This window comes from Anguilla rostrata, chromosome 2 (assembly GCF_018555375.3).
Source record: "Anguilla rostrata isolate EN2019 chromosome 2, ASM1855537v3, whole genome shotgun sequence".
NCBI classification, from domain to species: domain Eukaryota; kingdom Metazoa; phylum Chordata; class Actinopteri; order Anguilliformes; family Anguillidae; genus Anguilla; species Anguilla rostrata.
Window position 1 is genome coordinate 32321121 of NC_057934.1, and position 14458 is coordinate 32335578.

The 14458-nt window shown below is 46.8% G+C and overlaps 1 protein-coding gene across 1 annotated transcript in view; it reads right to left on the minus strand.

Moving 5' to 3' along the window:
- The window catches only part of LOC135247804 (protein FAM171A2-like), a 50362-nt gene that overhangs the window by 10147 nt on the left and 25757 nt on the right, over positions 1 to 14458 (minus strand). The window contains exons 4-5 of the mRNA XM_064321658.1: positions 9095 to 9253; positions 6625 to 6804 (exon numbers count right to left, since the gene is read on the minus strand). Coding sequence (XP_064177728.1) covers positions 6625 to 6804; positions 9095 to 9253 — 339 coding nt within the window. The remainder of the gene's footprint in view (positions 1 to 6624; positions 6805 to 9094; positions 9254 to 14458) is intronic.

Sequence of the window (14458 nt, forward strand, 5' to 3'; positions counted from 1 at the left end):
GGCGTCTTTCCAACAGAACACCTCAGTCTTCCAGTGTTAACAACCGGTTTGGGACAAACTGACCACAGACACTTTAAATCAACAGTTCATTGCAACCTTTCTGTGACAGAGAGCCTTCCTTTCTGTTCCAGTCCAAAGCGTAGCACCTTCCAGTTCAAACAACGGGCTCCCCTTCCGGCACCGTCCTCCTTGCGGCTCGACATTATCGGCAAGAATCAGCATGTGACCATAAATCACGCAGAGCTGTCCGTCAGTTAAAATATGTGCCGTGGTGCTCCAGTTGTGTCCGCCCACTTCCACAGAACGACGCTCAACTTGCGACAAAAACAATGCGGGGATGAATCCGGCTCCCTCGCCGAGCGGCACTTAGAATCGTTGTAATTATCCCCGGAGCCGCTGACAAGCAAATAGGTCGGGCTGTAAAAAGCCCTGCCAATTATAAGCCTTTAAACTGAAGAGAGCTGCCCGCAGATAACTGCTATCTGGCACACACTATAATTTTCACCTCGGGCTTGGTGATAAAAAAAAAAATAAATAAAAATAAAAAAAACGGGAGGAATTGCCTTGGTGTGTGAAATATAGTCCGTGCCTCTCGCTGTGGAGTCCACGGGAGCAGCTGATCTATCCACGGAATAAACGACGCAACTGAATCGATGCGGTGAGTATGCTAGCTGCGCGATGAAAAGCAAGGGGTATGCCGCCTTTGTCATAGCGGCGGCCGCTGAACTTGAAACAACATAGCGGCAGATCCATTAGTCAGGCCTGACAGGTTCACCCCCTTCGGAATACTGCTATTTATGGCCATTCAAAGATCTGTGCTATGCTACCAGAAGCAAAGTCAGGGCTTCCATTTCCAGTCCCGGCTATATTGAAAAAAGCTTTGTAATGCCTTTGCAATAACTGTTGAGGGGATCGAAACAGTGCATTCCCATCCACCCTAATCCTTAACAGTACACTTAAGTATGATGGATAGTGTGATCAGGACTGTCAAGTTGCTAAAAACATGTTTGTCGAAAATACATGTTTAGCTAATACCACAAGGGGGCGCTGTGGGCATGGCTGTGCAGGGAGGCGCTATCCCCGGCTAAAGCAAAGGGGCTTTCCTACAGTAATCCCCATCTTCCTTCACCTGGCCTTTCTGTACACACAGCCCTTCGCCACAACTGAGGGGTTCAAAAGCCCACTCGGACGCGGCGGATCTAGGAAAAACAGCGGAGGGTTAGCCGCAGACATCCTGGTGTTTCTGGCAGGGGAGGCTTCCTCTTAGCCTCTGAGCTTTAGGGAGGGGTGAGACAAAGGGACTGCTGTACAAACACCACTCATGAGGACAGTGCTCAAGTTGGGAGGGGCTGCATGGGAGGTTAAAAACATGGAATTTGCCTCTATGTATTCTACCAGTTTTCTATGAAACAAGACACGTTTCAGTATTTTATTGGTATGCGCAGCGATACATAGATTACACCAAAGAAAAAAAAAATTAAATATATGGTAAGAAGTGGCGGTCCTTCGGTTTCCTACCAAATACAAATGCATGTTTAAAAGTCTATTATACTAACCTGTGCTTAGGGATATAGACAATAGCATTTTTTACATACTGATAAGACTATTTATCACTGGAACACAGCAATGTCTTGCAAACATTTAGACTTTTCTTATAGGCTGGCGATCCTAACACTGCAAGCCTACAGGCACATACACACATAGGCACAGACAGACAGGCAGATGCACACACACACGCACACACAGGACAGCACACACACGCACACACACACACACACGGGACAGCGCACACACCTGGAATCCTTTCTGCTCATCAGATGCCATGCTCTTCTTTCCAGCAGAGTCACTCCCCCTTGTTCAGATTGGCCACACACATAATTTTAATCTCCATTAAAAAAACCCTTAGGACAGAAGAGGCATTTAATGCAGGCGCAATCCTGATTGGCAGTGGGTTGCCTGGCAATTAGCGCACAGAAATGGCCTGCTTGACTAAGCAGCCAAAGAGTGACAAACCATACCAGAACCAAAAGGCCTGAGACCATCATGGAATCAATGCGTCACTCAGGTACCTCAGGCAACTGATGCTCTTCCCAATCTTCTCATTACATGAAAGGCTTGTATAGTGTCTTTGATCCAAAGTTGTCTAAGTTAATTACAGCCAGGGAAAGCATCTGGCCCCTATCAATGTGCAGCACCAACCTGAGAAGTACAGCTGGACACAAGATAAATAGACTTAATGCCAGGAGCAAAGCCAAGAGGCACACGGCCAGTAAAAACTTAGGAGGTGATTATGTGTCAAGACTGAAAGATTCAGACAAGGAGGAGTGAGGACAGTTCCTTTTCTCAAAGAGAAGAAAGGAACCTTTAATGGCAGTAGGGAGTTATTACCCTGAGTAAGGATCTTATTAGAAAGGTGTCACCTCCAATAGGTTCCCCATCAATATAAAAATAGGTCCACAGGGCAGGATACTGTGTCCTACGGAGTGGCCGTGTAGTATAATTGTCTGGGAGCTGGGCTTGTAACCCTGAAGTTGCAGGTCTGATTCCCTGATGGGGCATTGTCACTGTGCCCTTGGGCAAAGAGCTTGCCCGGAATTGCTTCAGTAAATATCCAGCAATATAAATGGACTCTATAAAGAAGACGGCAGACAGTGTAAGTCACTCTGGATGAGAGGGTCAGCTAAGTGCTAAAATGTAAGGCCTCCTGACCCTTCAACACATTTAAGAGTGGAGGTCTCCAATCTAGGTAGTGACTGCCTCGTGCCTCGTGGGTTCTGTTCTGTTTGTCTCAGTAAGTGGCAGCAGGCATTATGTTCATATCTGTAGGGATACCCCTTAGGTCTACAGCTCCTATAGACCAACCTCTCATTGATTCAACAAGATCTACCTGCTTCTCAGTCTCGCAAGTTTTTTCCAAGGAATATTTCAGGAAAAGCAGCCTCATACACATTGTATATTAGTACAACAGCAACACTTCACTTGGAATTCAATCCCGAGCTTACATGTAAACAGATACGTAAGGGAGGTAACCAAGACACCTTCCTCAAAAATGAACAGATTTCCACTGAAGATTAGACAAACCCTCCAGAGATTTCCCAGCCTCATGGTCTGAATTAAGGAGCGCATCTGCGTTGGCAACGTTCTTTAATTTCTATTTGTGTCTCCGTGTCATCCCCCCCTTTTGTTAACGTATACCCTCGCTTCCCCTTCCATCTTCACCTCCTATTCCTGTTGGTTGGCATGTCCTGAGGCCACATCCGCTTTCCTGTATTAAATTCCAGGATCGGTGCTTTGCATTCACACTCTCAACTGTCAACGGTAGCGTCACACACAGGTGAAGATAAAGGCTCTGCACCAGCCAGGCGGGGGAGAAGCCACGGCATGCTGTGGGCAACAATCGACACGCCTGAACCAGACCACTTTACACGGCGAAGCTGAATGCAGACCTTCGGTGTGGCACAGAAAGGCTTACGCTGGGAAGGAAGGAGCAAAGACTTGTGGGGAATATGAATGGCGTGGATAATGAGGAAAGAGTTTACGAAGCGCATAGATTTAGAGAGCAGAGACCTGAAGGCAGGTGAGGCCGGGGAAGGGGCCGCCCACCGGGTCCGAGGGTACGGGAGTGAAGTCAGTAATGGGTCTGGGTCTGGAGCTCCAGTGAGAAACCTGGGTATGCTCCCTGTGAGTTTGCCCTATATTCGCGCCGTTGCTGATTAATGCATGTGAAATGTGGGTTAGGTGTGGAGGAGCAGAGCAGAAGGGGGAGCATGTCACGCATGAAAAACACACTGCCTCTCCATCCCTATTCCCTGGCAGTCTCTCTGTCTCTGCCCTCCCTGCTCTCTCTCTCTCTCTCTCTCTCTCACTTTCTCGCCATCTCTATGCACGTTACTGTGGCAACAAGGGCCCAGCTGAAGGAGCCTCGGAGGGAGGAGTCGCTCCGGTCACCGCTCCGACGGCTCAGACGTTAGCACGCCGCGCGCCGGCCGGATCGAAAAGCTGGCACCGGCACCCGGTTTCGCGGACCTCCAGCGCCACGTCGACAGGCCGCGAGCCTCCGTGTGCTGCACATGTGCAGCCGTGCACGCTGCGGGCGTGGCCAGATCTAACGCCAGGCACCCGGAAGCGACACAAAGGCAGGGGCTTTAAAGGTGGTCTCCTCCTCTTTATTAAGTCCCCATTGGAGCCGGGGCCCACAGAATTAGGAGGAACCGCTGAAATCTCAAACACACCCTCTGGCCTCGGCGGCTGTCTGTCTCCTTCGGTCCGTGCCGTCTCGTTAAGCTGCGGTCACAGGCTTAATTACCAGCGTCTAAAATTTTCAGGGGCTTGCTCGTAAAATATGGACTCTCTTTTTTTTAAAAAAGTTCCATGCAGATACAGCCTTTATTATAAAATACAACTTTGAATAGCATATGAAACAGTGCTCAATGGAGGGATGTTGAGTGTCCCCTCTACAGATTAACAAATCAAGACTCCTCTACAGATAAAATGAACTAGCTTCTCTATAGTTAAAATGAACAAGTCAAGGCTCCCCCTCTAACAGATAAAAGGAACGAGTCTGGGCTCCCCTCTCTACAGATAAAAGGAATGAGTCAAGGCTCCCCCTCTCTACAGATAAAAGGAACGAGTCAAGGCTCCCCTCTCTACAGATAAAAGGAACGAGTCAAGGCTCCCCATATCTACAATTAAAAGGAAGAGTCAAGGCTCCCCTACTCTACAGATAAAAGGAACGAGTCAAGCTCCCCTCCTACAGATAAAAGGAACGAATCAAGGCTCCCCCTCTCTACAGATAAAAGGAACGAGTCTGGGATCCCCCCTCTCTACAGATAAAAGGAACGAGTCAAGGCTCCCCTCTCTACAGATAAAAGGAACGAGTCAAGGCTCCCCTCTCTACAGATAAAAGGAACGAGTCAAGGCTCCCCTCTCTACAGATAAAAGGAACGAGTCAAGGCTCCCCCTCTCTACAGATAAAAGGAACGAGTCAAGGCTCCCCTCTCTACAGATAAAAGGAACGAGTCAAGGCTCCCCTCTCTACAGATAAAAGGAACGAGTCTGGGCTCCCCTCTCTACAGATAAAAGGAACGAGTTAAGGCTCCCCCCCTCTACAGATAAAAGGAACGAGTCAAGGCTCTACCTCTGCAGCCTTATTTCTATAAGCAGATGAAAGAGAGGAGAGCTGCCCCAATCCGCAGGGGAAGCCGTCGTCTGGCACAGCCACTTTGAAAGCCTGCTCGCTGTTGCATAACGGTGTGCTCAAACATGCAAATGCTACAGGGCTCATGTAGATTAACCATTCACAGCCAGACAGGGAAAGAGACGGGGAACCATCCGTAATTCTCACCCCAGCACGGATTTTAACCATGATTATTTATTTGGTGGTTCATAATAACAGTGCTTTCATCTGAGGGGTTTGTTTCATGTGTTTTTACATTTTAAAAAAACTTTACAGTCAGACTGCGAATAAAAAGATGCGCTCCTTGTCTGGGAAGCAGACACAACGTGGGCCCAGCTGTCTCCCTGGTGCTTTAAGGGTGAATTAAATGCTCAAAACGGTTTGATCTACGAGGATAAAAACAGAACCAGACACTCAATGACGCCAGTGGAATGGGAATAGAGTACTAACAAACACTAATGTCAATGACAAATGAAACCGATACTTTTTAAAAATACCTAAAAATACAGATGTCCTGTACCAAAGTTGAGTCTTGTTACCAGTTTCCTGCACTGTTTCAGTCAAATTTTACTTAATGTACCACTCATAAATGGCTTCACTTCACATACATCTTTTACATCCACTTCAAGTGGATGTATAAAATGGATGACAAATGGTTGACTACATATTTAAACTGACAGAAAAAGAACCAAAGGCTACAACCAAAATCAAATCGCCTTGACTGACAGGATTGAAAATGGGTATGTTCATTTTTAAAAGAGTTAGCTGAATGCATGACATTGCTATTTTTTTATGGAATGATTTATGGAACACCTGGTCTTGAGAGGAAAAAAAGATATTTAAGTAAAAATGTGAAAATCTACTGCAGGCCCCAAATGGCATTTCAGTTTTTAGATTCTCTTCACTGCAATAAGAGCTAATCAGCATCCTAGTAATAAATGTTGCATTGCATTGTTTTCTTTATGAGTGCTGAAATCCAAAATGACTTACAAAGATTACATTTGGCCTACTATCCAGAATTGAGCAGACCATGGGGCCCACCATCACACTCAAATAACTGATTATTTATATAGAACACCTCAGTTTAGGTGGTCCCATTGACCACAGCAAACAGTTGGGACTCGAACCTACAGCCTGCTGGTTTGATTTCCGAGGGTCCCTGTCAACCTAGACCAGCGATCCTCGTTCCTGGTCCTGGAGAGCCACAGGGTATGCTGTATTTTGATTTTGCTTTAATTGATCAGTTAAGTGCCGAGTAACAACGTAAACCAGCAGACCCTGCAGGGCTCCAGTACCAGCAATGAAGATCACTGACGTAGAGCACAGCTGTAGTGACAGGACCATTGCGGATTAGCTGGAACACTTAGCTGGATTAGCTGGTTTTGATGCACTAATGGCTTGCATCCAGCCGACAGGAGTGTCACTGGGCCGGGGCAGACGTCGCTCACCTGTCCGGGCCTCGAACCTCCACACGGGGATGCTGGTGGCGGCCTTCACGGGGGTGTCGGAGGGCAGGGGGATGGAGATGTGCACGGGCTCGGACACCTGGACGGCACTCCCATTGCGAGTGAAGAGGTGAGTGCTGACCGCCGCAACTGCCGTCAGGTCCACCCAGCCGCCATTATCGCCTGTACACACAGGGGGACGTCACCAGTGTCACCCCCACTGCGATGACCGTCGTCATCGTTACCAATTGTCAACAATATTATTTACAGGTACTGCATTTATCTATTTCAGAGCATTGGGTTGGCTCACCGAACTGAGCCCAGGCTTTAGCTGGATAATTCACCCAATTCACCCCCTTCACTAACATCTTTAACTTACATTACTGATAGCCCATCATTATTCATCTTCTGTGAGCATCACCTCCATTTTAGCCCCTTTTCACATCTTTTATCACAATAATTAATATCATCCCAAAAATATAAAAATTTAATTCCTTGTGAAAGTAGCACATAACATTTAATCATGAACTCAAGGAACACGGAGCCTCCTTCAATAAGATGGAGCTCTTGAATAGGTATTTTATTTGGGATGCAGAAACAATTACAGACATATACTGTAAGTATGGAGGTGTAAGTACACAGAACATTTTAAATTTATGCTGATAATCAAGCTTTAGACTGCAAGTTCAGAAGTTTTATGAATGTGTCCAAGTAAGCCATGAAAAACTGTATGCAATGAATCAGTGTGCCGTACAAGTCACTTCACACTCCTGGTAGTGGGTCATACTGATTTATCGTGAGAAGCGGTGCTCTGTACCATTTTGCCCTTGAATCTGAGGACGAGGACCCTTGACTTCTCAGTACTGTGCTACTTCACATAGCTGCTGATGTCACTGCAAACTGTGATGCTTTAGAAATCCCTGTGATAACCCTAAGATTTCTGTCACAGCCAACTGCTTCATCTGTGAGCTGTGACAAAACACAAAATGGCAGTTTCTCTTTATTAAATGGGAAACTTACGGAAGGCTATAGACCCCACAAGGCTCCAGGCACACCACATGAAAGTCGTAACCCACAGCCATAAAGATGTGTGTGTTAAGTTAGATTTAAGGCTCATCTACACCACACACATAGCAGTCTTGTTGCATATGTGGTGCATATGTGATGTGACTTGTGTGTCTACACCAGTTCTGTCCGCTTTGTGTTGCTTGCACTTCACCAGTGGGTTTTCGTAGATTACATCGATATTACTTATTCATATCCATATTCTATCACAAAATTACTTAAGTCCCAAGACTACCATTTAAAAAAAATTCCTCATGGAAATGTTTTGCAGATGTTCCTTTTATCTCTTCCCCTCTCAGTTCTTCTCACATTTAATTCTCCTGCAGGGTGGCAGTTGGCCTATTTATAGAGAATCCCCTCTCGGCTGTCTCCCAGGGTTGCACTCTTCTTCTCTGAAAACTATCAATCCTCTCCACAACTTGCAAGTGTTTAGATAGACTTGAGTATTAAACTAGCCCTTACCCCAAACTTGTTAAGCTATTGCTTAAGAACACATATTGTTGCTTTTAAACATTATTCTACAAAGAATGAATCAATAATTTGTGGTTTGCAAACTGACATGACTCACTTATTGAGCTTGTGAACTTTACTGAGGCAGACCACATCTTTGGAATGCATCCATTGGAAATTCACTTTTGACTCACACATCTCTGTTTGTTAAAATTATTTGATGTGAATATAGTGACTGATTCATTAAAACGTTCAACTTTACTCATCATAAAGATAAAAATTCCGTCTTCAACGGATAATCGGCCCAGCAAGTTTTGAACAACAAGTGCAGAAATAGCTAGTGAAGGAGATATCCTCTCTGAGGATTTCATATTATTTCTTTTCTGCCTGGACAAGAAACTTAAAAGGCTAGTTTGTCAGTATTTTAGCTGCTTATGAAAATATCTTCTGGTCTCTACTGGCACAGAAGGGCACAGCGCACGCACCTGCAGCGATGTAATGAAGCAGCTTACATAATATCATATGTGTCCAGCATTGTAGAGCAGGTTTGTGTGCATAAGCACTTCTCTGTGCCACGCAGCAAGCTGGAAATACAGAACAGATGTGGACCGGAAAGCTGCGGAGCAGCTGGGCTGCAGAAGGCCATGCCAGGTCTGAGCCGCGTTCACTTCTGGCGCGGACAACATCTTTCACCGCCATTACTTTACCGTCAGTTTCACTGCCGGATGTAGCGCACGCCAAGCTGTGCCGCTATGTGCGTGGAGTCGGTCAGCCTTCAATTTTTAAATTACCCAACATTATTCTTTTCACGGTCAATACTAGTGCAGGTCTGAAACAACGTGTCACTTAATTTTGCTGCTCTAAGTTAATAACAGAGTGTGTTGTGTGTAGGTTGAATCTGGGCCTAAGGCTCGAACACGACGCGGTAATAGCGCGTGTGCAAACCGCCCGGGCTCACCCGTGGCGTTGATCTCCTGGCCCAGCAGGTAGGGGAAGCCGCCGATCTCATACTGGGTCTTGGCGGCGGTCAGCACGGCCGACAGCTCGGGGTAGGAGGAGTTCTCCGGCAGGTGGACGGCCTTCCTCGGGAACTGCACCAACGGCTGGTTCCTCGCGCCTGAAAGAGGGGGAAGAGACGAAGGCGCAAAATGAAAATGGCGCGCCCACCCCAAATCCTCCCTGCGCCACAGACCCAGCGTTCTGCTCAGGGCTATGTCGTCAATCTTGCTGCTAAGATACTGGTAGCCTTTCATAAACTAGTATAGATGATGAGGAATAGCAGAATAACAATTAAACATGATCTGGTGATACTTAACAATAATCAGGTGTACACAGCACATAGTGTAAACACAGAAGATAAGATGGAGTAGGAGGGTACAATAAAATGGAGCAGTGGCAGTACCATGTGTCCAAGTAAAAATTTAATTTTTTTTTGTTGCCACCAGCACTGAGGGACTACTATTTTAGTGCACAAACCAAGTGTTTTATAAGTTAATATTGAGCTGAGTATTTGATTTGAGTATTTGTATTGTTTTTATTAAGTATTTGTATTCAAGGGACACAGAAGAAAAAAAGAGAGATGAAGGTCCATAATGTTAGCAAGGCAAAGTCCAAAGCATCGATTCCATGTTGCTATTAGGCTAATGCTTGATCGGTTTTATCTCAAACATATTGAGCAGACAAAATGTTAAAGCCGCAACAAATAGGTGACCAGATGGCCAGCTCATAAAATCCAGACAGTCTGGCACACCAACTGGTCCTAAACAACCTAGACCCCTCTCCTCTGACCCTATAGCAGAATCTGGGTCGACCTTCAGCAACCAGCCTTCAGATACACAGCCAATAAGAGAGCTGGCTTGGCGCAATGTGAGGATCATTCCAGCTCCACTAAAGCGCCTTCTCTGAAAACTGCGCTTGTGAATTATCCATTTAATAGTACGAATTTATTGTTTTATTATATTATAGGATGGAATGAGGTCCATAGCTGTTTAAAAGGAAAAGATCTTGTTTTGTCCAACGTCAAGTGTGTCACAGTTGTATATGACGGGCGATTTAAGCGCCGTTCACACCTTTTAGAAAATCACGCGCTGACTACAGCTCAATTCAAAAAAGATTTCAAATGGCACTTTTCTTCCCTGCTGTCGCCATTACATCTGTTGTTTTTGAGAGTGGAGACAAAGATTTACCTGCTCCTTCACCCAGGATTGTGAGGGTGAGAGAGAGAAAGCTGCTTCACTGCTCAGAGGCACATGTCTATGGTACAGAACACTGGCAGTCTAAGACTACAAGCCGTTAAACTACCGGTTGCAGTGAATCCTGGTTAAAGAAGCCCGACCCAAAAACAAAACTAATTCAATTCAAGTTTGTTTGTATAGGTGCTTTTTAAGGAGATAATGTCACAAAGATGCTTTCCATTGGGAATACAATAGAAAATAGGGCAGAAAACCAGGCCTGAACACCCAAGAAGCAAGCAATTTAGGTGAAACAAAAAAAAAAAAACTCCCCAGTCGGAAGAAAAACACTCAAAATGGTGGCCAGAAAAAAAACTCCCCAATGGGAAGAAATCTCAGGAGGAACCTGGCTATAGAGGGGAAGCCATCCTCCACTGGTCGGCCTGGTGTAATAGCTGAGATAAAATGAACAGAAATGTAATGAGTTATCCATCAGGGTAAATGGTAAAATGGGTTGGGCAGGTTAGACAGAGGTGGTTACATAAATAGTTAAATTGAATGCTATTCCTGCGCCATTCCATGTGTGTAAACACACTTACATTAAGTTTACACTGAACATGTAGCATTGCTACATACGGCGGCGGCTCTCGTGCATTGGCCTACAGCTGGAGCGGCCTCGGGTGCCTCAAAGGGCCCCGCAGCAGTTATGCATTCGGTCACATGAGGAAGACGTATTAGGGGCGGCCTGAAGGGAGAAGCCGGCAGTTTGACAGCAGCCTCTTCGCTCGCTGCACCGGGGCCCAGATTCCGTTCCCCTCTGCTCGGCGCGGACACGCCCATCCACCCCCGCTCCTGCGCCGGTTGTCCTTTCTCATTAGCGCTGGCCGAGATGGCGGGTGATTTACGCTGACGGCGCAGCTTCAGCGCCCCGGTCAGAAACGGGCGGCGCGACGTGTAGCGTCCTCCCGTCTCGCGAGCACCCCGTCCGCATCCGTCTTTCGACCTCAGCCGCTTAGAAGTTGGACGTGCAACAAACCCTGCTCTTTGGGTCATTTTAAATTTGTTGCGTTGTTCTCTGACAGTTTTTCCTCTTTTTATGCATCACCCCCACCCCCCCCCCACACCCCTTTCCACCTGAACTTTTGGAAATTGAATCTGCCCTGTTGAATTACAGTGCCATCCAAAAGTATGGAAATGGCACAGGTGAAAAGTGGGAGAACTCAACACAAAAACAGCCATTTCTAAAAGTGGTAAAAAAATTTGTTAAATATTTTGTCTCATATTCATTTCGATCTCAAATCCAAATAGCTTAAGTATATAGCAAAAAATTCACTCTGCTGTTCCCACACTTTTGGAGGGTACAGTAAATTACATAACTATGCAAATGTAAATATAAACCACATATCCAGTTTGTAACACACTGAAGGGAACTGTAAGTAAGGAATGGATTGTTGGATTAAATAAACACATCTCAATCCACTGTTTCCATACTTTTGGAAGGCAGCGTATGTAGCGTTAACTCGGTCACTATGTCACCCACACTTCAGCAGGTAGTGAAGAGCGAAGTGCACTCCATTAAATATAAACGTGATGGCAATAGCTATTTATCACAGTTCACAGCCGCACACTGTACTACAGGAGAGCTATCTGCAAATGGAGCAAGGATGCTTCTCTCATTGATGACAACATGTAACACGTATGTGCCCTGTTAACCTCTAGGAGGTACCTCTGAACCAGAAGAACCCTGTCTGGCTTAAGCCCACCTTAGACAGGTGGGATGAAGTCACTTGTGTTCCACAGCTGCAGGCTTCCTGTCACATTGGAGTCAGCTGCAGGCTTCCTGTCACATTGGAGTCAGCCTATGACATTTGAACCAGGAACGTCTGGGCTGCAGGCCTCAGGGTGCGCTTGACGAGAACACTCATGGCAGAGCGACTTGGATTTATTCTTTCAGAGAAAAACCGTAGGATCTTTCAGAAAGTACTACTTTCTCATACAAATATTTTTCAAACCACTTCTTATGCCTCGTCTTCAGTTTTTTGCCTAATTTGCAATGCCCAGCCATACTACTTGCACAGTTCCATCACTGCGGTATCCTCTGTCGTTTTGGGAGGAAGAGCACTGGGAGGTGCATTCTCAGAAATGCGCCAGAAAAATGGCCAGCATAATGTCAGAATTCTGCGCCACTCAGGCAGTGGCAGCAGGAAGCCTGACGGACCAGCGGACTCTCTCCTGCTCTATGAGACGCGGAGCATCCTGCTGACTGAAACCCCTCCCCACCTGGGAGGGGGCGTGGTCAACTGTGTATCACCACCAGACCTGGGTCAAATATGTATTTGTTTTGGATTCAAATACTTTTATATGCTTTACTGATCTGGTCTGGTGGAACCAATGAAATACTCTCAAAAAGTGCAAGCCCCGCCTTCTGGTCATACAGGCAGGCTCAATTACACCAGGCAAGATCAATAGAGCACAGAAAAGTATTTGAATCCAAAACAAATATGTATTTGACCCAGGTCTGATTACCACATAGACCTTCCAGCCACACACAGGCACAGTCGGGGTTTGATTTGGGACCGTGGGACACATCACTGAACTGCTTAAGGTAGGTGTGCCAAGTGGGAACCAGGCCCTTCCACATTTCTTCACACATTCTGTCATTCATTTCACTCGGCACACCAAGGCCGAGCAGAGGCTCGTTTGGTTTGAAAAAAAGGGGGAGCAGGAAGTGACAGCTAATAGTGAGCCGCAGTTATGACTGGCTGAGCACTCGGACATCTCGTTAACGACTGTGAGCGACAGGCACAGACAACTGCCGATTTGCACCAGTTGGTCTGACCTGTGGGACGTTCTGCACGCCCTCTTCTTTCACACTAGCTGAAGCTTGTTCCGGAACACATTGAGGGGAACTGAAGTCACCTCTGAAAGGCGTAAATGGCTCAGACGTTAGGAACCTACCTCCAAATATTCAATTTCCCAGGGACCGCAAAGGGCCACAACACACTTCATACAAGTATAAAAGTATTATTCATGTTTTTATGAATCCAAATCCTGCTGCGTTACAAACTGAGTCCCATTGAGATACAAATCTTCTTCTCTTTTTCATATTTGGACCTTGGCAAACACGCGCGAGCTGATCATCAACAGACCTGACATCCAGGCCCCGGTTTCCCACCCCCACAGGCAGGCCGTGCGCAAGGCGTCATCCGGGAGCTCGCCAGGCTCAGACGTGCGCGTAGGCGCAGCAGCTGCCGCCCTGCAACTTCCACTGCGCCGCTGCGATGACAAAGCACAGGAAGCATTCTGGGAAATCCAGCCAACATCCTGCATGCGAGTCAGCACGTGGGCGGGGCTTAGCACGGTATCGGAGCTGAGCACCACGCTCCGCACCGGGGTTCACCTTCGTCTGTGATTCCACAAAACAGACCAAATCGGTCGCTGCCGTTGAAACACTGAAAAGCACCAGTACTTTAGTGATCGACACCATGCAGCGATCAAACAGGTCTTCTGGGTCCATGTGCCCGATTTGTCAAAACTGATTGGCCACATAATTCCTTGGAAGGCGTGTGACCATTATAATACAGGAGTGTTGATTTACTGTACAGTAATGTACAATTTTGACATCACAGGCTGCAGGAAGAAGAGTTTCGCTCTTTTCAACGCCAGTTCTCTCCCGCTACTCGTTCCTACTCGTCTCATCTATTCCCAGTCTGCTGTATATCCTCACAACACCCTGACTCAGAAGGCTGGGGCAGCCCCTGTCCTCTTTGAAAAGCCGGGCCCACCGGCGGGCCCCGGCGGGAGGCCTGGTGGAGCCACGCGTCGGCTGTGGAGCACGAGGCCGGGAGGAACGCAGCCATTTGGAGAGGCGCAGCACTTTAGGAAGAAAGGGAGCGTCACAGCGTGACTCAGCCGGCTATTAAACTCTCGACCGTGCTTCAGTTTACGAGACCGTAAGACCGTGAACGGGAAGTCACAGGGGGAGAGCAAAACAACACGAGAAAATAAACTTCGGCCCACCGAGCTCCGCGGAGACGATGTTCAAAACTCCCAGCCGCAAATTTTTTCATTCATCCTCAAAGGTTGACGTAAAGTGGCACGCACAGTTCGAGCCTCGTTAACTTTTCTGGGAGATGAAAGAGAACCGCAAA